Source organism: Canis lupus, chromosome 15 (assembly GCF_011100685.1).
Source record: "Canis lupus familiaris isolate Mischka breed German Shepherd chromosome 15, alternate assembly UU_Cfam_GSD_1.0, whole genome shotgun sequence".
Taxonomy (NCBI): Eukaryota; Metazoa; Chordata; class Mammalia; order Carnivora; family Canidae; genus Canis; species Canis lupus.
In genome coordinates, this window is record NC_049236.1 from 60,036,228 (window position 1) to 60,062,841 (window position 26,614).

The 26,614-nt window shown below is 46.3% G+C and overlaps 2 protein-coding genes across 2 annotated transcripts; both read left to right on the plus strand.

The window, feature by feature from the left end:
- Positions 1-3,616: 3,616 nt before the first annotated feature.
- On the plus strand, positions 3,617-6,029 carry LOC119869402 (basic proline-rich protein-like). Its single transcript, XM_038559184.1, has 2 exons — positions 3,617-4,102; positions 4,518-6,029. The coding sequence occupies exons 1-2, from the start codon at positions 3,617-3,619 to the stop codon at positions 6,027-6,029; spliced, it is 1,998 nt and encodes a 665-aa protein (XP_038415112.1).
- Positions 6,030-22,998: 16,969 nt separating this feature from the next.
- Positions 22,999-24,370, plus strand: NPY5R (neuropeptide Y receptor Y5). The gene is given in 1 exon segment (NM_001003118.1): positions 22,999-24,370. A coding segment is annotated over 1 exon segment (1,341 nt). The 5' UTR covers positions 22,999-23,007; the 3' UTR covers positions 24,349-24,370.
- The last annotated feature ends 2,244 nt before the right edge of the window (positions 24,371-26,614 follow it).

Here is a 26,614-nt window from a genome sequence, read left to right on the forward strand (position 1 = left end):
ATGGAGAGCATGTGCTGTAAGGACCTGGGCTTAGGATACGAAATCTAACTGTACAAGTTAGAAATACGACCAAGGCAAGTACACTACAGTGCATGCTCAAAACAAAACAAAACCAATTTCCAATTATGAGGAACACAAGTTTAATCAAATGAAATCAAGTGCCTGCAAAAAACTACGGAGGGCTCCAGACATCAAAGTTTGCAGCTACTACATAAAAGACTTTTGGGGAGCTCTTGCATTGTGTAGGAGATTTAACAGGCTCTAACTCTGAGGTTCTTTCTAGTTTTAAGATTCTAGAATTTATTAATATGTCAGAAGCTTTCAAAGGCTTTCTAAGGCTTTATGCATATAAATAACCTGCCTCCCCACTCGACTTTAATACTGATTCAGTGCAGGGACCTACATTTTAGTGGTAATTTTGATCTTTCACAGCATTTTGCGTTACAAAGACTCTTTTCTTACCAGCAAGAGAAGGTGCAGACAGTGGGTTTTTAGAGATTAAAAGCTCCTTTTTAAAAAATCTGATTTCCTTGAGATTGCTAAATAAACATATGAGATTTGGGATTTCTTATGTTAATTAACAGGCCACTGTGCCTGTGTTAAGAAAGGGAATTGCGCTTACGTCTTTTTTTATGTGAGAATAAAGAAAATCATGCAGATTTACTTCCATTTCAAAGGAGAAAAGAAATTTAATGAACATTTGCCTTTTAAGCGACACTCTCCAATGAACCTTTCCTTGAGTGCTTTTGCTTTCTAGAATATGAGATGTTTCTTATTATAAAACCACAACTTGGCTTTATAAAGCTGAAGAATAAAAACAAAGGTTTCTAGCATTTAGTAAGAATGGAAGAGTTAACACTAAGGATGATTTCAAGTGTAAATGTTTTTAGAAGTATGGCTCTCTCCACCTCTGTGCAACCACCAGTAACACATAATGGCTCCTGAACTCATGCAGCCGTCACCCTTTTTTCTCTCAAGGATGCCAAAGGCAGAGAGAATAATCTCTGGCTCTTAGGGTCTGAGAACAAACCTTGAAGAAGTCAGCGATAATCGAACATTTCTTTGCAAATTCCTCACTGAAGAATTCAAGAAAATCTTTGCACCATACTTCCCACTCGCGTTGCTGTCAAGATATTCAACATGACTTACTGGTTAATTGTGAGTTTCTCTTCATTTTTTAAAGTAAAACTAGCATAATAGGCAAATGCATCCTCTCTGTCCTCTGACTTCTCACGGCTCCCTGTCACTACACACCACCAGATGAGGAAGTATTCTGGAATAAGACACAGGAGTGCAATCCTCAGCCTGACCCTTGAAGACCTCTACATTTTCCTGCCCTTTGCCTTTCGCTCCCTGCTCCAACAGCCCCATTGTGAGTGCTCTGTTCCCCAGCCCACCAAGCGCCTCCCAGCCTGTTGTAGCCTCTTGCACTCATCTTTGTCCCTGCCCTTGCCCTTGCTGGGTGTTTCTGTCTCACCACCAATCCAAATCCTACCCATTCTACCATTTGGTGCCCTTAAATCCTTAACTGGCTCCTCCCAAATAAACATAAGCTCTTTAAGATAAGTAGTGCATATACCTCATAGCACCTTGCAAATACTAGATTTAGAACCAAAACGTGGGGATCCCTCGGTGGCGCAGCGGTTTGGCGCCTGCCTTTGGCCCAGGGCGCGATCCTGGAGACCTGGGATCGAATCCCACATCAGGCTCCCGGTGCATGGAGCCTGCTTCTCCCTCTGCCTATGTCTCTGCCTCTCTCTCTCTCTCTCTCTCGTGACTATCATAAATAAATAAAAAAATTAAAAAAAAAAAAAAAGAACCAAAACGTGTTGACTGACATAGCAGGCGCATGGCTGGAATAGCAGGTTCTTGTGTGAATTAATTCTGAACTCTGTCATAGTCCTTTTACGCGCAAGATGGATGCTAACTACAATAATCATTTTATGAGGTCGGGTAGATAGGGGAAAATGTTCCATTTTTATGTTTAAAAAAAGGAATTGTTTCTGTTTTTTTTTTTTAAATTTCTTATTCATTTATGATAGTCACAGAGAGAGAGAGAGAGAGAGAGGCAGAGACATAGGCAGAGGGAGAAGCAGGCTCCATGCACCGGGAGCCTGATGTGGGATTCGATCCCGGGTCTCCAGGATCGCGCCCTGGGCCAAAGGCAGGCGCCAAACCGCTGCGCCACCCAGGGATCCCAAAGGAATTGTTTCTGAAAGAAAGTTCATTCATCTGAGAAATACTTACTGAACACTTATTTTGTGTTGGGCGTGGTTTTATTGGGGACAACAGTGACCTTCTCATTGATTTACTGGTCTTGTGGACCAAAAGCCAAGAAAATATAAACTGATAAAAGGGATCATATGCCAGATGATAAGTATCAGACAGAAAAAATAAGGCAAAGAGGGGTTCTGGGGTTGTTGGGAGCTGCCCTTTATTACTGGGTGGTAGGAAAGGCCCCTGCTTGCTGGAAGAGGTGGCGTATGAGCTGAGACCTGAAAGTGGTGAGTGAGGAAGCCGTGTAGATACGTCAGGGACCGCATCCCAAGTGGAAAGAACAAAGGTGAATCCCTGAGGCTTGAGTGTACCTGGCGTACTAAACAGCAACGATAAGTGGAATAAATAAGAGACAGCCTAGTAGAAAATTAATTACAAAGGGTAAGCAGAAGAGGAACAGATTATGTAAAGCCTTACTCCCTGGGACAGTTTGACTTTTTTCTAGGAAAGACGAGGAACCACCGGAGAGTCTTTGGTAGAGGCATGAAGTTGTATGGGTTGTTTTATTTATTTCAGAGACAAAGAGAGAGAGGAAGAGAGTACAAGCAGGGAGGGGGGCAGAGGAAGAAGCAGCCCGCATGCCGAGCAGACAGCCCAATGTGGGACTCGATCCCAGGACCCTGGGATTATGACCTGAGCCAAAGGCAGACTGACCTGCCCGTGCGCCTCCATATGGCTTGTTTTAAATTGTTACTCTAGCTGCTGTTTTCAACAGACTTAAGGTAGGAAAGAGAAGAAGTAGGGAGATTCATTAAAAGGCAAATACAATAATCCAGATTAGAGATAATGGAGACACAGACTGAGGTGTTTATAGTGGAAAGGAAGAAAAATAGAAAATTTACATCCATTGACTTATCTTGACAAAATTCATCTACAACGTGTGGGCTACAAAGGCAGCTCCTTGCAGATGGTTTTACTGAAAACCGAAATGAAACTCTGATACCTCTGAAAAAATATCTGATGGACAGGAATGTCTCTCTAAGCAGACATTGACTTAGCAGCTACACTGAAAATGTAAACTACTTTTTTTTTTCTTTAAATGCTTGCAAAGCTTCCTTTTCTAAGTGCATGTTTGGTAGTCATTCCAGTTGGGTAAAACAGTTCTGCATTGGAGAAAAAAAATGCGCATTTTCAGCCCACCTGAGGATTACTTGGAAAAAGAATCACTGTCCGAAAACATCACCGAGAAAGAATTCGCATATATCTTTGCAAAAAAAAAAAAAAAAAGGTGATTTGACACCCACTATCCCAATATTTAAAACCAGATATGCAACCGCAGACATTGCAAAAATTAAAGGCCGTTAAATCTCAGTGAATCTCCATATAGCTGCCCTGGGCCATGAGAGACCGGTGGAGACGCTGCATACATCACCCGCGAGCGAGCCCGCCGGCCGCCTTCCGAGGGGATCTGTCTGTCCAGCGGGGTCGCCCGCCTTCCGCCGCCTGCTGCTCTGGGCGCGGGGGCTTCCAGCGGGGACGCGCTCCGCTCAGTCCCCGGCCGGTGCACCTGCTCGCGGGCCGGGCCGAGCGCCGCCACCTGCAGGCGGTCACCGCACGGCCCCCGCGCCTCCCCGAGCCCTCCCGGGCTTTCCGCTCCGTCCTGCTCGCCCCAAAGAACCCAGTGGGGCGGCTCCGTGAAAATCCCCGCTGCCCGCTTACCTGCCCGCCTGCTCGCTGCTGGGCGCCGGCGGAACCGCCCGACTCTCCCCCTCCCCGCCCACCCCCCCCGTTCGCGCCCATCTGTCAAGGAACACCTGCGCCCGCGGGGACCGGGCTGCCCAAGAATCCTCCGAGCCCCGGGACGGCGAGCGGGGCCCAAGCTCCAGTCAGTCCCCCGGACCCGCCTGAGGCCCTAGAACCTTCTCCCCCCGGGGCGCCCTGGGGCCGCGGGGCACCGCCGCCCGCCCGAGCCCCGCCCGCCGGCTCCCATCGCCGCCCGGCTGCGAGCGCAGGACCCGGGACCCACCGAGGCTCGGGGCCCAGGGCGGGGGGAGCCTGCGCTCGGCCCAGGCGCGGGGACCACGGGGCGGGGGGAGCCTGCGCTCGGCTCCGCGCCCCCCCGCCCCGGGGCAAGCCCGCCCCTCGCCTCCGTCGGCTCCCCGCGGGGCAGGTGCGGCGCGGGCGGCGGGCGCGGAGGATCCAGGGGGCCCGGGGGACGCCCCCCTGCACCGTCCGGACGACCGGTGCCTCCGCGCAACCCCGCGCACCCTCCGCGCACCCACAGCGCATTCTCCGGGCAGCCCTCCGCGCACCCTCCACGCACTCCGAGCGCACCCTCCGCGCACCCTCAGCGCATTCTCCCGGCAACCCCAGAGCAGCCCCAGCGCACCTTCGCGCACCTCCCTGAGCACCCTCCGCGCACTCTCCCGCGTGCCCCCAGCGCACCCTCCGGGCACCCCCCAACGCACCCTCCGCGCACTCCCCAGCGCACCCCCAGCGCACCCTCTGGGTACCCGCAGCACACCCTCCGCGCACCCTCCGAGCACCCCCCAGCGCAGCCCCCGAGCACCCTCCAAGCACCCCCCAGCGCACCCTCCGCTCATCCTCCGAGCACCCCCCAGCGCAGTCCCCGAGCACCCTCCAAGCACCCCCCAGCGCACCCTCTGGGTACCCGCAGCACACCCTCCGCGCACCCTCCGAGCACCCCCCAGCGCAGCCCCCGAGCACCCTCCAAGCACCCCCCAGCGCACCCTCCGCTCATCCTCCGAGCACCCCCCAGCGCAGTCCCCGAGCGCCCTCCAAGCACCCCCCAGCGCACCCTCCGGGTACCCCCAGCGCACACCCCGCGCACCCTCCGAGCACCCCCCAGCGCACCCTCCGAGCGCCCCCCAGCGCCCCCCAGCGCACCCTCCGGGCACCCCCAGCGCACACCCCGCGCACACCCCGCGCACCCTCCGAACACCCCCCAGCGCACCCCAGCGCACCCTCCGAGCGCTCCCCAGCGCACCCTCCGGGCACCCCCAGCGCACACCCCGCGCACCCTCCGAGCACCCCCCAGCGCACCCTCCGAGCGCACCCTCCGAGCGCACCCTCCGAGCGCCCCCCGAGCGCACCCTCCGGGCATCCCCAGCGCACACCCCAGCGCACCCTCCGGGCACCCTCCGCGCACACCCCGCGCACCCTCCGAGCACCCCCCAGCGCACCCCAGCGCACCCTCCGAGCGCCCCCCAGCGCACCCTCCGGGCACCCCCAGCACACACCCCAGCGCACCCTCCGGGCACCCTCCGCGCACACCCCGCGCACCCTCCGAGCACCCCCCAGCGCACCCTCCGGGCACCCTCCGCGCACCCCCCTTGCACCCCGCTCCAGAGAAGCGCCGGGAGAAGCGCGGGCAGGGCCGGCCGGAGAGCCGACGAGGGGACGGGTCGCCTGCGGGCCGGGAGGACGCCGAGACAGCGGGGGCAGGTCGCCCGGAGCGCCCCGGAGCGCCCGCAGCACCCCGCCAGCCGCCTGCACCCCGAGCCCCGCTGCGGGGCGGACCCGGGCCACCGCGGGGCGCGCGCACGTTTCGGGGTCCCCGTCCCCGCTCTCGCCGGCCCTGGGCGCTTCCTCCCGCGTCCCCCCGAGGGTGCCCGGAACTCACCTCCGGGGGCTCCCGCCGGGCCCGCGCCCCGAGCCGCAGGACGGCGACCCCGCGAGCGCGCAGGCACCGCGGCTCCCGCTCCCGCTCCCGCTCCCGCTCCCGCCCCGCAGAGCAGCCCGCGGGCAGGAGACGCCCCCGCGGCCCGACTCCGCCCCGCGCGGCCACGTGACGGCGCCCCGGCCCCGGCCCCCGCCCCCGGCCCCCGCCCCCGCCCCGGCCCCGGCCCCCGCCCCCGCCCCGGCCCCGCGCCCGCCGCCCCCGCGCCCCGCGGCCCAGCGCCCCCTCGCGGCCCACGCCCGCCCCGCGACCTTCCCGGTCCGTCCCTCGTTTTAAAAGCGATCGGGGGACGGCCTTACCCAAAACAGAAAAAAAAAAGAAAAAAAGGAAAAAAAAAAAAAAAGTAGCAGGTCCGGGGCCCCGAGCCCGGGGGCACCTGCCAGACCCGCGGCCTCCCCACTCGGGAACCCAGGTCGCGCCCCTGCCCACCGGGCCCGGGAGGAGCCGCAGGACCCCACGGAGAGCGCGGCGCCCAGCTCACGCCGTCCACGGTGCGCTTTCTCTATTAGGCAAAATAGACGCTGTTTAAAGTTCAGTATCAGTCATAGCCGGCTTATACCTGGTGATGTGAACATCTGGGGTTGTGCCCCCCCACCCAGGAAATCTTTCTAAAATATTTGTTATTAGACATATTTGTTTATACAATTGGAAAAGGGGTAGGATCCAGAATTAAAATATCCCTTGTCATGAGTGAACTCCCGGAATGGGGGCACACGCTGCTCAGAACCCCACTACTGGTGAAACAGAGTAAAATGGCATCTGTATTTTTTTTTTTAATTCTTCTCTTTCCTTCTTCTTTCTTTCTTTCTTTTTTTTTTTTTTTTTAACTGAGACTGAAAATATGATTTAGGGATTTCGAATCTTTTATGATTTAGGGATTTCGAATATTTTATTTTTTTATTTTATTTTATTTTATTTTTGCGATTTTATTTTTTATTTGTTCACGAGAGGCACAGAGACAGGCAGAGGGAGAAGCAGGCTCCGTGCAGGGAGCCCGGTGGCAGGACTGGATCCCGGGACCCCGGGGTCACCACCTGAGCCAGAGGCAGTTGCTCCACCGCTGAGCAGCCCAGGTGCCCCAGCAATTTCAATTCTTGTAAAGAGTAATGACTCTTGAGGTTTCTGGTCGCCTTCTGTTTACTCCATTCCCTCAAGTCACATTCTGAAAAGTAAGCTTTTTCTTATTTTTTTTTCTTTTAAATATTTTATTTATTTATTCGGGAGAGACCCAGAGAGAGAGAGGCAGAGGGAGAAGCAGGCTCCACGCAGGGAGCCGGACGTGGGCCTCGATCCCAGGTCTCCAGGATCACACCCTGGGCCGAAGGCGGCCCCAAACTCCTAAACCACCGGGGCTGCCCTACCCACAAGGTTCTGACCTCAAATTGGCTATTTTCCATCTGCAGTGAGAATCACAAATGAAATAATCTGATTTTCTATGAAGAATACATTTTTAGGTAAGCTTTTTTCCTATGTCAGCAAATATTTTGGAGTCGAAAATATAATCTGGACTCATTAGGCATTTTCCTTTCTGTCTTTCCCAAGAATGCTGAATTAAGGCTTGCCTATAATAATGCCTAACTACTGTGGCCAGTGTATTTCATCATTTTATTAACTGAATTGTTAGGAAGTTTCCACCATAAGGCAAGTTTATAAAGCTATATTCTTGAAATACTAATATCAAATACCAATCTTTGAAAGATCATTGGTCTTAAGAAAGACTTTTCTGTCAAGTTTTGGGTCCTGAGACACCTGGGTGGCTCAGCGGTTGAGCGTCTGCCTTCGGCTGAGGTCCTGCCCACCAGGGTCCCGGGATCGAGTCCCACATCGGACTCCCTGCTAGGAGCCTGCTTCTCCCTCTGCCTCTCTCTGTATCTCTCATGAATAAATAAATGAAATCTTTAAAAAAAAAATTATCGTACAAAAAGAAGTTTTGATATGCTCAACAACCGCAGCAAATTGTATAATTCTCTAGGCATATATCATCTATTAAGGACTCTCTCAAACTGTAAAATAAAATAAATTTTTATAAAGTGTGAAATTAAAAAAAATGCAGCATAGTACAATAACCAAATACAACATAAATTCCTCTAATAATGTAATTTTATGGAAGGCTTGACATAGAGTAATCTGAGTTTCTCAGAAAACATACGCTGAAGAGTAATTTGAATTCCTCAAAAGATGTACTAAAGAGAATATACGTGTGAAATAAAGAAAACTTCTTTTTCTAGTCTTAAGAGAGCAGCCAGTTGCATACTTTCTTTCTGGGGTTTCAAACTAGATAAAACCTCACCTTTGCCAGGGACGGAGAGAGAACTTTTTCACTGGGTGTATTTTCTCCTGAAATTTCGGAGCCCTCTGACCTAGAAACCATGACCAGCAGAATTAAATCAATGATCTGTTCTCCCGTTCTCTTGGGCAAGTCTTTTGTTCTGTCATTTAAACAGAATAGGCCCTATTCATTAAATCCCTATAAACCTTAGTTTTATCATCTAAAAAAATGGGCTGAACCTTCAAATTGCATGATTCGATGACTATAGAGATGAAAGTGTGTCACTAAACTTGCTCACGGAGTTTATCCATTGTAACTACTGGTCACTTGATGCATTTCTGCTGCTAAAGTTAATGATTCTAAAATGCTAATAGGCCTTGATATAGGAGAGTTGTCATAAATTATGACTCAGAAAACGTTGACAGGTGTTAACCTGTCATGTGAAAACTAGCTAGTGGATGATACCGTAGGAGAAAACCGCATCGGGGTTGAAGTTCCTAGGAGCCACCTTGGTGAATCAGTTCCTATTCTATGCATTAATTAGGTGTCAGTTTTTCCTTCTTTCTGTAACTTATTATTGCATTTATTTGAACCCATGATGTCACAGAATATAGACTGCAATATTATTTCAGGGACCCCTGAGGAAGAAAGAAAGTGCTTCCAGTAAAGCAATGACGCGCAATCCATTGTAACTGAATCTCAAAGTTAGAGTACTAAAATAGCTCCTTAAAATCCCCACTTTAGAACCAATGAAATACAGGAAGCAAAGAGTTTTGACTAAATCGGTTAGTACAATCAAATGGTCAACACAGTCACGTAATCCAGGTGTCCTTTTGAGAATTAACTCGCAGGAATAGCTTACAATTAATTTAGTTAAAAATGTCAGGATACAAGAATGTAGATAAACAATCTAATTAGCTTTTGTGTAGAGAAGCTAAGTCACATATACGGATTTGTTCTTGGTTTGACATGGGAATGCACTTCAGGGAAGTTCTCATTCCGTCACATAGACTACAAATCTAGAGCGTTTGTTTTAAAACTGTCAGAATCAGACTCTAGAGGACTAGGGCCCTAAAATTATTTAGTAAATACCCAAACATTTTCCTGCAGACCTCCCCTGGTCAGACACCCTATAGACATTCAACAAAAATGTAACGTTATTTTACAAAGTGTCACATTATGTATTTGTTACCTGGGATAATGAGCAGAGCTTTGCCATTGTTCCTATTACTGCTTTTGATTATAACTAGTACCATTCCCTTCACATCTCCTTTCAAAGTTGTGGAGTAGGAACAGCTGGTGAGCAGGGCAAGTCTGAATGCCTCCTCCGACCTCCCATCATCCATGACAAAGATCTCTCACAGTTCTTGCCCCGCTTCCACCTTCACACCACCCTACTCCCAGATCTCAGGCTTAATAGGAGACCCTTTTACGACACAGCCAACATCAGGAGGCCACACTTGGCTCCAAAATGTAAAAGCCAGTTCACATCCCTGAGACAGCTCAGTTTTTCCCAAAGGAAGAAGAAGAAGAAGGAGAAGGAGAAGAAGGAGAAGGAGAAGGAGAAGGAGAAGGAGAAGGAGAAGGAGAAGGAGAAGGAGAAGGAGAAGGAGAAGGAGAAGGAGAAGGAAAAGGAGGAGAAGGAGAAGGAGAAGAAGGAGAAGGAGAAGGAGAAGAAGAGAAGAAGAAGAAGAAGAAGAAGAAGAAGAAGAAGAAGAAGAAGAAGAAGAAGAAGAAGAAGAAGAAGAAGAAGAAAGAAGAAGAAGAAGAAGAAAGAAGAAGAAGAAGAAGAAGAAGAAGAAGAAGAAGAAGGAAGAAGAAGAAAAATAGACTCCTTGGGTCCACGTGAACAGCAGCAGCAGCAGCTGGCACAAAGGTGGAATCAGGGACTCCAGGCCGCTGTCTGCTCAGGTAAGCAGCCTTGCTTTGTTCCTTTGTTTAAAGTCTAGCCATTGCTTTTCTTTCTCTGGATACATATAAATCCAGAAAGAGGGTAAGTATCCAAGGGTGGGCCAGTAATCGGACTCTTCTGAACCCAGGAAACTGCTTGGCTACCCCCTCTACTAACGCAGCATAAAGGTAAGGATAACTGCGCGGATCGTTGAAACTACAAATTCAAAACCTTAGCTGAAGTTCTTGAGCTTGAGTGGACTTCCGATCTCTCTCCTTTTAGAAGATATTTCCAGTTGTCCTCCTTCTCCCCTAGTCTCCTACCTCATATCCTCAATTTCCATAGGCTCCTCCTTGCTTCTGAAGTCAGCAGCAACCTCCCTCCCACAGGCCTCACTTCACCAGCAACTCCTCTGCCCCAGCTTTTGGGCCCCAGGCCTTGAGTCAGCCTAGCCCACTGGGGTTTCCCGGCCGACATCCCAAATGTCGTGTGACAGAGACAAGCCACCCCCGTTGTGCTCACCCCCTCAATCCAGGAGCAGAAAATCCATGTGTGAGTTGTCGTTTTATTCCACTAGATTTGTGGGGGCTGTTACACAATAACACAACTACAACACCTGTTTAGTCAACTGTGCCGCTTTCTTGGTGCAACACTAAAATGAAAACACAAATAAAATTGCTCACTCCTTCATGGTAACCCCCTCGCCCATGCCCCAGCTTCTGTGCTGCCTTCTCCTTCCTGGGAACTCCTCCAGGAATTGCTTCCTCAGCATGGGCCGCCGGAAACCACCTCGGCCCATCCCACCAGTGACCAAAGCCCGTGGAAAGGCTTCAGACATTATTACACTTATTCTTTAGGGTGCAGGTGCCTCTCTTGACCACCCTACGCTCTTGGAATCTTCTTTCTCCTGATTGCATGAACGCCACACTTCAGGCTTTTCTCCTTGCTCACTGGACGGTCCCCTGTTCCCTCTCCCAGGTCTCCCCCTACTTCTCACACGTGTTCCTCCCCAGGATCCTGCTAGGTAGGGGGCCCGAGATGGCACCTGCCTATTAGCCCACGGGGGCCCCCATACTGTTTGCTTCTTCACGGCAGCTTAGGACTAGTAGCCCAAAGCCAGACAGCACCAAACCCAAATTCTCACCCATCTAATTGCTTCAAACGTTATCCAAAGAAATCTGTTTGTAACCAGTGAGAGCCCATCCGAGAAACTGCACCCATCGTCTACGAACCATGGATAGAACAAAATCTGTATCCATAAACGACATCAGGCCGCTGCTGCCCTTCGGAGCTCTGGGGACCACCTCCCCACCTTGCTACTGAGTGACGTCACCTGGGCAAGTGAGCCCCTCTCCATTTTCCTCTTCTTCCCAAGAGGCCTCCGTCCTATCGCCCTTCTGGATGGTTCTTTGGAAGACGACTCGCTCGGAGGACCTTCCCCTCCCCCCATCCAAGACCACCCCCTGGAAAGCTTGTGTGTCACCACCTTATGTGGTCCTGTCTTTTCCCTGATTGACTTGAAATACCCAAATTTACCAGAGATCTCATTCTTGATCTTTTCCTTTTTTTTTTTTTTTAAACCCTTAATGCATAATCCTGCCGCCTGTCGTCAAATACATGCTTGTGTGCTGCCAACCCCACATCTCCACCTAAAGGACAGGTCTCTCTCGGCTTCCTGGACAAATGTGCTTCTCAGCTGGTGAACGGGAATCTCAGTCTGGTCATCATCCCCATCCCTCAAACCGGAATCTAAGAGCTGTCCTGTGTTTCTGTCTCACACTCTCAAATTCAGTCGCTCACACATTCCCGTTGACTCTACCCCCTAAACATCCCTTACATGCGATCGAGCTCTACTTATTTCTCTGCTGAATGGGTTTCTGCCTCAGTGGGTTTCACGATGGTCCAGTTATATCCCCCCCAGCTTAAATAGTCTAGGTGCTCTCCAGACACTTCAAGTGCAGTGTCCTCTAACCGATATTTTCCGTATCATCCTCCACCACTTCCCACACACTCAGTCATACCAAACTCTTTGCACCTCTCTGATACACCCTCTCTCACCTTCATGCCATGTCCCCTCTTCTTATTTACTCAGGCCCATCATTTGGGGATTTAACTCTCACCAGTTCCTCAAGCTTCAGTTCAAGTAGCCTCTCAACTAGGAAGCCCTCTTTCATACCTCTCCATCCCCCCCATAGGCTGAATGTACCTTACTCATATTTCTGCAGCCCTTTAAATTTATTTCTAACCCAGGATTGAGTACACTAGATGCAATTAATTGTGTATTTGCACAGAACCACACTGTGATCTCTGGAAGACAGTGACGACGTTTTTTCACCTCTTTAAACTTGCAGCCTGGATTCGATGTGGCAACAAGACGTTGAGCAAAGTTCTGTGGAAGGATTGAAGAACAAGGAATAAGGGAGGATTACATAAACTATGAACATCACAAATCAGGCCCACGTGTTCATCCGAAACATTTGAAACTGTCTTGGGCACCTTAGTTATGGTGGATAACTGCTGCTTCTATGCATGCACGGAATCCGTGGAAACATGTATCGTACATATATGTAAATGCTACACTTATTTTATGCATATGTGCGTTTATTACGTACTTCTCTTGATGAGTCTTCTTATTTTTTTATTTTCTTTATGTGTTAATTCTGCTTTCCTATTAAATATAAGCTTCAAAAATTCATCCTCCTGCCTTTAAAAATGCATATAATGTCCAGCAGAAAAATGCCTTAGAAGTTTTTCTACCTGCTGAATAATATACTTTTAAAAGCTGAATTACCTGTATGATAAGAGTAGGAATATGGTTACAGATACAGTTTCAAGGAACGTTCACTTCATCACTTAACCACATCAACTTTGGATTCTGGGCTTATGCTTTGAACAGTTCTCTAAACATTCTTTTTAAAGACTATTCAAAACAAACCAACATATCAAAAACAAATAAACCATTTCTCTTCCATTTCCACTTAAATATAGCAAAGCTATATTTAGACTTATAAGTAGATGTAAAATACTGACCATTAAAACTTAGCTAAGAAATGAAAATTTCGCTTTAAAAAGTAATGTTGGGCAGATACTTATCAACATCACCATTTTTTGGGTTGATTTACAAAAGGGAATAATATATGAACTATATATGGATTTACATGATAGAAACTGTATGTCCAAAAATCAATAAATAAATAAATAAATAAATAAATAATAAGAAACTGTATGTCCCCAAAGGAGTCTACATTGTCTTCTTTTATATATTTTGTGCTGATATTTTTGAAATAATATAATGAAACAAAGAATCATTTATCGATATGTAAAACATCCACAACTTTTTAGAGAATGAATCAAGTATCATTATGTAGTTATTATAGCTGCAGCAAAAAGAATGTGCCAGTAAAAATGGAAAGCTATCCATAGTATTTCTTTTTTCTTTTTTTTTCTAATATGGAGAGAAACAATTTCTATGATCATTTAAATTTTCTGAAGATCCAAACAGGTTCTCTTTTTACATATGTATCTATAACGCATGCTTGTTAATGGCATAAAGTCCTAGAGAGTCAGACCTCGGGCAGCCCGGGGGCTCAGCGGTTTAGAGCTGCCTTCAGCCTAGGGCCTGATCCTGGAGTCCCAGGATCGAATCCCACCTCGGGCTCCCTGCATGGAGCCTGCTTCTCCCTCTGTCTGTGTCTCTGCCTCTCTCTCTCTTTCTCTGTGTCTCATGAATAAATAAATAAAATCTTAAAAAAAAAAAAAAGAGAGAGAGAGAGTCAGACCTCAAAGGGAGTTCCATATCTACTAGTCACAACATTTCAGTTTACAAAGAAAGTGAAAACTAAAAAGGCCAAGTGTTTTGTCTAAAGCGATGCCACTAATTTGAAATAAAGCCTGAATGAAATCCAGGTGTTCTGACAAGAGTCCAATATACAAGGACATTTGTGATACAGGATTGCATACCTATACATATGCGTACCACACGTATGTGTGTATGTATTTCTGGCACGGAGAATTTATTTAAAACAAAAGAATTGTACGTTCTGTCTGGAAATCAGTCACTGCTTTATACTTAATGATTTAATCATTAGGGAATCAAAAGGAAAGATAAAGTGTTGCCTAGTAGCAAAGTGCTTGTCAGAAGAAGACAATTATACCCCCTTAGGACCTCAAAATTCTCATTGTATTCTCTGGAACAATGGCTCTCTACACTCAGAACTTTGGGTTAACTTTTTTTAATTGCTCCTGTTCCTTAAAAAACTGCATGTATTTCCCAATTGTGTTTAAGTCCTAAATACTGATTATATGACAAACTATTACAATTGCAAAGAAATCAAGGCAGCAATAAGCATCATAAAAATATTCTGATGGCCTCTTCCATATGTTTTAAGAATTAAGAATTTAAATTAGCCATGCTAAAAACTATGGATGAAGACATGTCTACTCTTAATGAGTGTAACAAAAATCCTCACAGAAAAAAATGCATCAAATAAAATAGTGCCATTTTTTTCTATTTTATTTGTCACCGCTATTCCTATATATCAAGATGACATATCATTTGAGGTTATTTCAATGCACATTAGTAAGTGTCCTTCACAAACAGTAGCTGTTATTAAAATGCAGCAATAACTGACAGAAACAACAGACACGTTCCTCAGAGAAATACTACCTCAGGCATTGTTTGGAGCGTGCTTTATTATTCAATAATTTGTCTTAGGAGTCCTGAGTAGTTTTAACTTTCACCTTTACAGAAAGGCTTTCTTTCATAACTGATGAAGGACCGTGAGAAATGGAAAATAGCCAGTTTAATTTTGTAGCACACATAAAATCCAACTTAATTTCCCAAATGAGTATTTTATAAATAGTGAGTAGGAAAAAATACCTAGAGCAGAGGTGGACATTACTATTTGTGTTCCCAGAGGTAGTAGTCCACCTGCTTGAATTTACTCCATCAAGTAGGAACAAAATCCCGTATTATGTTCTACAGAGAGTGATGATGATTAGCCTTGAATCCCTCCTGGGAAATTTGAAGGTAAGAGCGCACTGCTCTTCGTAGCTTCCCCTTGATGTAGCACATTGTTGGAATTTGCAAGTTGACCAAATCTTCGAAAGAAGGATTTGTCCACCTAATTTGTCTGCTCCACGTAGGTTGAACGTGCGTTGAAAGAAGGCTTCTTGAGGCTTGTATCCTTGTGTGTGCAGCGGGAAGGGAATGGTGGGTGAATCAAAATCTTTGTCTCACTGACATGTTGGCCTTTTATTTTTCATACTCTGATGGTAAAAGTTACTTCAAACGAAGGGTCGAGATTAGCCAAAGAAAACAACGTTTTTGGAAAAGAAATAAAATCCATCTTGTATTTTTAACATACAAAAGCTTGTAGCAGAGACTAGTATTCCGGAGTTCACTTGGGAGCGGGGTTCACTTGGGAGCTGTTTCACAGACCACGCGTGTTTGAAGTAGGTGTGTACTGTGACTGCCAGGGACCGAGGGACAGAGATTCCCGTGGCGGCGTGTCCTGTACTGCCTGTGCCAACGCCGGAGTCAAGACAGTGTAAGAAGGAAACTGGTTTCTCCCCAGTCACCCTTCCTGACACTCCATCCCTCAGCTCCCGGCTACAGAGGCCGACCCTGCCTGCTATGTCAAGCATTTGGGGAGAAGGTGCTAGTATTCCAGAAATAAAATAGAGAAGGATGAAATGGGAACTAGGTTCCCTTGAGGTATTTAAAAGCTCTTGGATGACTCTCTGGCCGACACAACGACAGTCTGTACCGATTCCCTGCGAATCAGACACTAAGATGCAGCACAGGGGCCCAGGAATTTTTGTTCACTTCTGCTAGATTTACAGGTTGCCTTGCCCCCGAGGGGGACAGTCCCCTCCAGATTGGAGCCCCGGCCCCACTGGATCACACTCATCACCAAACACTTGTGGCCGCGGCCGTCACATAATCGTTTTCAGGTTTGAAATATACAATAAATACAATCTGTCGCCTGCAAGGTCGCGGCTACAGACACGTGGGCCTGTCTGCGACTCTCCAGTGTGTGTCTGTCTGTCTCTCCCCCCACCTCCTACACACACACGCACACACACACACACACACACACACACACGCAGCACAGAGAAGCCTCCAACACCTGCCAACTAATGACTAACGAAAATAAGGCGAACCTGCAAAACAGATTTGGAAACACTGGGGATGGAAATCACGCTGAGAAACAAAGGGCCAAATGTTTGCAGGGTATTGGGGTGGTTGTGTCTTCTCTTTTTTTTTAACCTATGACAACCCTTCCCTCCCCCTCTACCCCCCCGCAGTCTTTGTGTCTCTGAGCAGTGCCAGGGCGGGTTCGGTCCCGCCTGACCCCAGCCGTCGCCGTCAGGGGACCGCAGCCCCCGCCCCGCAGGTGCGCCTCCCCCCGCCCCGCTCCCCCCGCCCCCGCAGGTGCGCCCCCCATCCCCCCGCCCCGCTCACCCCCGGCCTCCGCAGGTGCGCGCCCCCCCGCCCGCTCCCCCCCTCCCCGCAGGTGCGCGCCCCCCCGTCCCGCAGGTGCCCCCCCCCCCCGCACCAGCCTCCGCGCCAGGCTTGGCCCTTCCTCCTGCCGAAACAGGTGCAAAGGAGCAGCGTCCCCTTTGGGGGGTTATTTATTTGTTTCTTTATTTGTTCCGAACAAAGAGAGAACCCGGGCCTTGAAGCTTGTTCTGGGAGCCCCAGCCCTTGGCGCTGCCCCGGCGCCCCCACGTCCTCCCCTCGGCTCCCCCAGGCCCGGGGCCCCGCGGGCAGAGATCCTCCTCCTGCTCAAGTTAACTTGGCCTCGGCCGGGGAGGGGGGTGGGGTGGGGTGGGGTGGGGCGGGCTGCGGGGGGCCCCGGGGAGCCGCGTCCCCGTCCCAGGGGGGGTGGGGAGGCTGGGGGCGCGGCTGGGAAGGGGAAGGGGCGCCGGAGGGAGGGCGGGGGGCTGCAGGGGGCTGCAGGGGGGCTGCGGGGGGCTGCGGGGGGCCGGGCGGAGGGCTGCGGGGGGGCTGCAGGGGGGCTGCGGGGGCCGGGCGGGGGCTGCGGGGGGCTGCAGGGGGTGCTGCGGGGGGCCGGGCGGGGGGCTGCGGGGGGCTGCAGGGGGGGCTGCCGGGGGCCGGGCGGGGGGCTGCCGCTGCTCCGGGCCCCCGCCTTGGCCGGGCTGGCGCGCCCCGAGCCGGGCGGGGGGAGGCGGGCGCGGAGCAGGCGCCCTGGAGCGGGGTCCCCGGGGTCCCGGCGGCGTCACGTGGTCCCGAGGCGCCTCGCCGCGCCCCGCCGCCCCCCCGCGCCCCCCGGTCCTCCCCTGCAGCCGCCGCCGCCCGGCGCAGCCGCCACCGCGTCCCCGGGAGCCGAGGCGCGGGCACCGGCCCGGGCGCCCCAGGTAGGGGCTGCAGCCTGCGGGGCCCCGGGAGGGCGCTGGGGCAGGGGGTCGGGGCGCGGGTCGGGATGCGGAGGGTGCGGGGTGTCGGGGCGCGGGGCCGGGGCGCGGGGCAGGTCGTCCCGGGGTGCGGCGGGCGCGGGGTCCCGAGCGGGGGCGCAGGCCGGGCCGGGCCGGGGTCGGGGGCGGGGGGGGGGGTGGGGACCTCGCGGCGCAGCCGCACCCCTGGCCTCCGGGAGCGGGGATTTCCCTTGAGCCCCAAGTCCCGAGACCTTTAGCTGATGTTGGGGAAGCGCCGGCGGCCGCGGGAGGCCCCGCACCCCCCCCCCCCCCCCCGGCCGGGTCAGTCTTGAATTTCGGATTTTCTCAGGGGGAAAGAAACTCTGCGGTTGGATTTCAGAGGGTGGCGCGTGCCCGCTGCCCGTCTGCTGAGCAAAGCGGTGCTGCTCTCTCCGACTCCGATGTGGCCAGATCCTGGCTTTTTACAAGGGGTCCTGGGAGAATTTGAGAACCTGGAGACCTCCCGTTGCCGGGGTCGGGGCAGCAGGGCGAGGGCCGGGATCCTGTCATTGCTGCGGGGACCAAGATCACCGAGATTTTTACGGTGCTCGCATCCTCTGTGAAAAGAGGTGCATTTCCCTAAGACAGGAGGTTATCCTAACAAAGGAAGCTTATTTAAATATATGAGCTGCCTCTCGCTATCCCTTGAATTCCTTGCAGTTCCTCCCATTATTCCTTTTAGGAACCAGCTACTTAAGGTACCTAAAGTCTCTCCGAAACCTTTCATTTGTCTTGGTGTCAGCTACAGATCGATTTTTATAAGGGAATTACAATATCAGAAAATTCCAGTGAGCCTGCAGAGACATTGCTTTTTAACAGTCACAATGTGACAAAGAACTTTTTTTTTTTTTTTTTTCCCACTTTTTACCCTGAGGATTAACATTTGAGGCTGCAGCCTGGGAGTTCTGATGGTGGGACGGGAGGTAAAACTAGATACAAAAGAAGAGAATGTCACCAGTAAGCGCAGCAAAGGTTTCACACTCGGTATCAAATTTCTTCTGGTGCAATAATATTTCATCTTTAAATGTTTATTTCTGGTTACAGTTCATGATTTCTCTAGCACTCTAAGATGAAGAAAAGTATACATATTACATTACTTGTATTACGTATAAAGTATTTGTGTTGCATAAAATTGTACAGTGTCCCTTATAACACTTGTTATAAAAGCAGATCGCAATTAAACAGATCTACATTTCCATTACAGGTTTGCTTATTGTGCTTTTCAGGGAAGTGAAGGGGCAAATTTAAGAAAAGAAATCCTTTGTGCTTTTTTTTCCCCTTTCATTTTAAAGTAGTTTCAATTAAAACTGATTTTCAATTAAAAAAAGCAACAACAACAACAACACAAATCTCATTGGACAAACATTTCCTACTGTTTGAAATGTCCCCCTGGCTACTGTCAGGGAGGAAGAAGTTTTTCTTTGCCCAAAGTTCTAGTTGGACTAAAAATTAAATTTCCGTGAGACACATTAACAGAAGAAAATCAAATTTAGCTTCCTACCTACAGGGAATCTACACAGACATGGAAATCCCAAAGAGAGGCAAAATGAGGCATATATGTCATCCTGAGCTAAGGAGAGGAGGAAGAGAGGAGAGCCATTAGCGGGAAGATGAGAGGAAATGTTTGGAAAATGAAGGTTGCTCTGATGGGTTTCTTAGGCAAAAAGGAATCTCTGTAAGTAGCTCTTTTCCTGGTTCAGGTCCTCGAGCTAAATCTTTCTTAGGCATTTGGTGGGGAGGTCAGAGTTTCTACCTGAGTCTTTTGGGTCTTGATTATTTTCAGCTCCAAATACTCTACATGCCATTGTGTTGCCCATTCCCTTCCTTCTCCCGGCCCCAGTGTAAGAAGTCGGAGCAAAGAGTCACAAAATGCCCATTTAGTGTGGAGCATGATATTAAGTGTTATGTGTATTTTTGCGTGTGGATGGGATGGGTTGGACTGGGGCTAGAGGGAGAGCAGCACAAGGTTGGCTACAGTCACACCAAAATCAAATGAATAAATGAATGTTAAGTGAGGGAGTGAATGTTTGGAGAGGGAAAAAAAAACATAAGAAAAAATGCTAATTTGTCAATCTATCAATAGATGCAAAGAAGCATCCATGATATTGAGTAACAGTGTTAAGTGTTCATGCTGTTGTGAAAAAAAAAAAAATCCAACACTGGCAGTCGGGAGAATGTCATTCATTCATTCATTCATTCATTCATTCATCATCCATTTAGGCCCTTTTATATCTCAGGCACTTGTAGTCTGTAATTACTCATCATATAACCTTGAAATAACTCCTCAGAATTCCTCCCACAGTACCTTGTACCGTGTATTTGTTATGTTTATGGCAGAGCCTTGCAGACCACATCACACAACAGTTGTTCAATAAACGTTAGTTGAATGAATAAAGGAAGGAACAACTAATCTCTCTTAGCTATTCCTTAATAAAAGGAGCCTCCCCTTGCAAATTATATATAAAGTAGTGTTTTTTAGGGAGGGAAAGAAGTGTTGCCCTCAGTTTGTCCTGTGTCCAGTGAATACTCAGAATGGCATTTCCTTCATCTGCTTACTAACAAGGCAATGGTTTTTATGATTTAATGAGTTCAGTGTTTTCTGTGCTCGTTTTATAGAAAATTTTTAGTGACACACCGAAATCTGATGTACTTCTTTTACATTTAAATAAAAACATATGTTGTAAACTAAATATTTTTTTGCTATTTTAGCTTTATGTTGCTTTGTCACTGAAGAGACCTCATTCAAAAATTTAAAGTGCTAAACTATCCCCATTGTCAGTGGATCTATCTCCTTATTTCATTGTAGGGCCATTTGGAAACCTGTCTAATTTTGGTGGTTCCAGTATATCTGTGTATGTAACCAGACATATACGTATGTTTACATACATATGGTCATACACTATCCTGAATTTTCTTATATTCCCTGGATGATTCATCCCTCTTCATTTAAAGCTGGGAAAAATTAAAGTGCTTTTTAAAATGATGAGTAAGAGTGTTTACTTAGTATCCATTATGTACACCATCACTCCATTAAGCATCATTTCTATCATGAAAAGAATTAAAACATTTTCCTTTGTCTCCATTAGGGTCTAATTGAGAAGACTGACCACTACACTGGAGTCGATCCGAATGCTAGACTCAAAACTACATTGTTTCTATTAGCGTAAATTGTACTGCATTTCCTCTTCCCTTGAAAAATTTTAGACAGTAACATTTTACTTTAAGGAAGTGTCATCCTCTAGTTACATGTCCCAAGAAAGCACAAAGCCGTTCTAGAACCAACTAGATTTGGTTCAATTTCTCTTTTGTCCTTCCTTACAAGCAGTAGTGTCCTTCCTTCTACAAGCTAGTAGAAAAAGCGACCAGTAGCCACTGATCTACAGCGAAAAAGAGTTGTCTCAAGAAAGTGAGTCAACAGAAGAACTAAGTGGGATCACAGTAACAAATGACCTACACGCATTATAAATGTAAAAAGGATTATGAACAAGGTTGATAACCAGAGGAATTATCAGAACCCAGGAAATTAGGCAGAAAGGCCAGTCAAAGCTACTTTGATTAGAAGCTCGCTAATCTATACAGAATAGTTCCTGCGAGGTTAGTATGATGACTATCTGACTCAGTAGGCCATGAGAGTGACCCTGCACCAGCTTACCCCTTCTAACTTGGGGCAGTATCAATGTAAATTGTTGGCTAGTGCCTAAGAATGAATGAATAAGATCCTGAGCTTTTGAATTAATTTATCTTTAAAGGGATGTGATTAGTTACCAGAAAGTAATTTAATCAACATAGAATCAGTTGTCAAAGTTCTGAAAAACTTAAACTTTCAAGTTTTCTCATAGAACAATGATGCCTATATCATCCTATTTGAAACCTGCTGTCTATAAACCTGAAGTTAAAATTATTTATAATGAATGTATGTACACAATAGGATTTTCTATTTGGAAATATTTTGGATCAGGACCTAAAAGTCCCTTATGAGGTAAAGATAATAGTATTCACCGTTAATTAAATATATATGTATTTTATAGTTTTAACTATAGTTATCCAACCGTAGACCTAGAAATACATACATAAATATAAGTTGAAATGTAGTGTAAATGCTTTTTAAATTTGCATTATATGAGGATCTCTATAACAACATGAATATCCATCAGAACTAATTAACTATTGCTGTCCTGAGTATTCTATGGGAAACTCTTGTTAAAAAAAATAATAGTGCCTACTTTTTTATAATACTGTCAAATCTCTAATGTGTAGCAGGAAATAAGAATACCATTGTGCCATCGATAATATTACACTGTTAATTTTGTTTGAAATGGAAAAGAACTTATACTGGGGTGTGATATTAGCATTACTTCTGTATTTAATTTTAAGATACAGATTTTCCTTAGACGATATGAATTTATTCCATCTTTTTAAAGTGGAAAATTAGTTTCAGTTTTTAGGCCAAAAAAGTAAATAGGTAAATTTTGTTTTTCAAAACACTAGTGGACTGCTGGTCAGTAGCTATCCTAACTCATGATAATCTGGCACATCTCAAAGGACGAAGAATTGATCATGGAACGACAGCCATCCGGTATTGTACACACATAGTCAACAGTACAGCTTAATAAACACTTAGTTAAGTGCCTACTATATACACCGAAGTCCTAGGATAGTGTTTCTACACCTGAGAAGCTTACATTTGAACACTGCACGAACTAGATAATATTTAGGATACAAGACATTTGCTTGAATTTTTCCTCTTCCCATAAATATTTATTTTGTTTGAATTTTTCATTTTTCCATAAATATTTATTTAGCACCTACAATTGTGAAGTCACTGGGCCATGGATTGTAGTAGATACCACGATGAATAAATAACAATTTTCTGTTTTCCATTGCTTATAAGTGGATAAGGTGGGCTGCTATGTATTTTAATTGCATTGCAAGGCAAATTGTGACATATGGCATGAGACAGCTATACACAGAGCAGTACGGGGGTTCCGAAGAGGAGATCGCATCCAATTGAGTAGACCCAGGAATACTTCAGGATAGGTGACTTTTAAGTTTGACCTTGATTGAAGTTGGAAACCAGCAAACGTTTTAAGATAAGATTATGTGACCACACCAGGAATAAGCACCTTGACTGGATGAATAATAGTAACGAGCTATTGTAAATTAGGTCTCTTGAAGTTCTTATATACTTCCCCTTTCATTATATCTATATAAATTTAAAAAACAAGATCTGTGACTTTAATGAAAGTTAATACATCATAGGAATGATGATAGACTCAGACTTACTGTCATTGTTATTAGGTGATATTTGTTTTGCACTTGGAACCAATGAAAGACCTCATGAAACCTTTTTCTTTCTTGTTTAAAGGAGATTAATAAGGGATGCGAACAAATTTTAAAATGTAGTCTCCCTCTCAGAATTGATTTATCGTAGTCATGTAATTTTTTAAAAGTTGGTAACTAATGTCTTTTTATTCCAAGCAGAACTCTAAGATGGATTTAGAACTCCAGGATTTTTATAACAAGACACTTGCCACAGAGAACAATACGGCTGCCACTCGGAATTCTGATTTCCCAGTCTGGGATGACTATAAAAGCAGTGTAGATGATTTACAGTATTTTCTGATTGGACTTTATACATTTGTAAGTCTTCTCGGTTTTATGGGGAATCTACTTATTTTAATGGCTCTCATGAGAAAGCGTAATCAGAAGACGATGGTAAACTTCCTCATAGGAAATTTGGCCTTCTCTGATATTTTGGTTGTGCTGTTTTGCTCACCTTTTACACTGACCTCTGTCCTGCTGGATCAGTGGATGTTTGGCAGAGTCATGTGTCACATTATGCCTTTTCTTCAATGTGTGTCAGTTCTGGTTTCAACTTTAATTCTAATATCAATTGCCATTGTCAGGTATCATATGATCAAGCATCCTATATCTAATAATTTAACAGCAAACCATGGCTACTTCCTGATTGCTACTGTCTGGACACTAGGTTTTGCGATTTGTTCTCCCCTTCCAGTGTTTCACAGTCTGGTGGAACTTCAGGAAACATTTGACTCCGCGTTGCTGAGCAGCAGGTATTTATGTGTTGAGTCGTGGCCATCTGATTCGTACAGAATCGCTTTTACTATCTCTTTATTGCTAGTCCAGTATATTCTTCCCTTGGTGTGTCTAACTGTGAGCCATACCAGTGTCTGCAGGAGTATAAGCTGCGGGTTGTCCAACAAAGAAAACAAACTGGAAGAAAACGAGATGATCAACTTAACTCTTCAACCATTCAAAAAGAGTGGGCCTCAGGTGAAACTTTCCAGCAGCCATAAATGGAGCTATTCATTCATCAGAAAACACAGGAGAAGGTACAGCAAGAAGACGGCGTGTGTCTTACCTGCTCCAGCAAGACCTCCTCAAGAGAACCACTCAAGAATGCTTCCAGAAAACTTTGGTTCTGTAAGAAGTCAGCATTCTTCATCCAGTAAGTTCATACCGGGGGTCCCCACCTGCTTTGAGGTGAAACCTGAAGAAAACTCGGATGTTCATGACATGAGAGTAAACCGTTCTATCATGAGAATCAAAAAGAGATCCCGAAGTGTTTTCTATAGACTAACCATACTGATACTAGTGTTTGCCGTTAGCTGGATGCCACTACACCTTTTCCATGTGGTAACTGATTTTAATGACAACCTCATTTCAAACAGGCATTTCAAATTGGTGTATTGCATTTGTCATTTGTTAGGCATGATGTCCTGTTGTCTTAATCCTATTCTGTATGGTTTTCTCAATAATGGGATCAAAGCTGATTTAATTTCCCTTATACAGTGTCTTCATATGTCATAATTCTTCATGTTTACCAAGGAGACAACAAATGTTGGGATCGTCTAAAACATATTCACAATGATTCTGTATGTACAACAAAGACATTTTAGTAACATGAAATTTAATTTATGTCTAAGAGTTCTGGATTTGAACGTCAGTTCGTAAATATGTGGAATATTGTTTCAATGTGTTATATATATAATATGATGAATTCACTTAGTTGTATAAAGTCAGTCTCAAGGCAATCTATAATTTCACTTTAAAAAGTCGTTATATTAACTTTCATCTTGTCTTGTGAACAAATGAATTGTAATTTTTGTTTAAAATAAAAGTCTTATCTAACCAACTCAGTGTTTTTTTTTGTTCAAAATTATAATAAATAAAAATATTTTTCCTGCGGATCATTTAATTTCAAACGTGGGGAATATACCTGAACTATTTTTCTTCCTTTCTAATTCAAAGGCGTCTTAATATTTAGTTTGTGAAAATGCAGAAAACGTTTAGTATGATCAGCAAGTCATAAGAAATGACAGATGTATGCCCAAGTCATGATCATAATTGTAAGCATTGGGTACAGTTTTGGCAGGAAAACACTTATTTCCTATCATTGATAATCGATCAAATTGTTCATTTGCCCCCACAAATGTCTAGTAATACACAATTAATTTACCAAATAAAAATAGATCTCAAATCTTTTTTTTTTTTATTTTTATTTTTTTTTAAAGATTTTATTTATTTATTCATGATAGTCACAGAGAGAGAGAGAGAGGCAGAGACACAGGCAGAGGGAGAAGCAGGCTCCATGCACCGGGAGCCCGACGTGGGATTCGATCCCGGGTCTCCAGGATCGTGCCCTGGGCCAAAGGCAGGCGCCAAACCGCTGCGCCACCCAGGGATCCCGATCTCAAATCTTTTCTAATCCTATACCACATTAACACTACCCAAGAAGGATTGTTTTCATATACATCTTTTATAATCTGAAATGTGAAGTATAAATGGAATCTGTATTTCCAAATATTACATAATTTAAAAATACTTGAAGGGTCCACAAGGGGAAAAAAGGTTAATTTTTTTGGTCAAGATATAGAATGATCGATAGACTTTGTGCTATTTCAGTACTGAGGTCTCATATGCTATGTTACTAAACTTTTAAACACAAAACTTTTTATTTATTTCAGCCAGTTTTTTGAAAAACTGAGTCCTTGAAAACCATTGAATATTTTCACAAATGGCTCATGCATGCAAAATAACATTGCTCTCTTCAGTTCCTAGAACTGATTTAACCCTTCCCCTATGTTGACCCCTCTGTTTCCAAAGGAAAGCGACAAAACAAAACAAGAAACATTTTAGGTTTGCAGATAGGTAATTCTGGTAGTTATTTAATCTACTGAAAATCCAAAATCTCTATATGGGGACTTTCTTTCACACACCCTCCCCCTCCTTCCCTAGATGCTCTCTACACAAATGGGGGAAGCTGAAAATGGTGCTGGTCCACAGGGTGCCCTATGCCAGCTCCTATTGACCGCCAGCTGAGGAATAATTCTCTTGCCTGGTCCCCATGTTACGTCCACCTGTATAGTGTATGGGCTGTTCTCAGCAAGGTCAGGAGCTGAGCGTCCAGCCCCCAAATCCTCCATTGCTGCTGGCATTTCATTGATGGTGTGGTTGCATGGAGACTCAGCCATGCCTTCCATTTTGTTCTGAGCCTACACTTGTCTGCTCTATGGGTCTTGTACCTGCCAAGTCTATCAACTGTTGGGACTCTTTAAATTCATGACCAAGAACTCCTCAGGAGCTAATGAAATTCGACTCCTCACATAGATCCCTAAGAACTGAGGCAGGCAGCATAGATGGGCCGAGGCCTTCTGTGCCCAAACACTAAAGGTGTCATGTCTGTGCTGTTGTGCTCACCCTATGTTGCTATGAAAGCACTCTGTTTTTCAGTCTCTTTCTAGATTTTCCAATATGAAACTGTGTACAGTCCCCTCTACTTTTAGCTTCTCTGGTCTGCCTGGTGCTATATGAGTGTCCTCCCCAAGTTTTTATATGACAACAGGTAGAAAAAGTGAAAGAACGTTGGTTCACTTTTGTTTTTCTCTTTCTCTTTCTCTCCTTTTTATTCTAAGGGTCTCTACTTCTTTCTGCCTACCAAGAATGTCCCCTACATCTTTGTTTTTCTCTTCAGGGTGGCTTACCATAACACTATGTTCAGAATATCAAGATTTTCTTTTGGAAAAGGAAGCTTTTATGATTGAAAACCTTTGCCCCTCACAAGGTTTAGATTCAA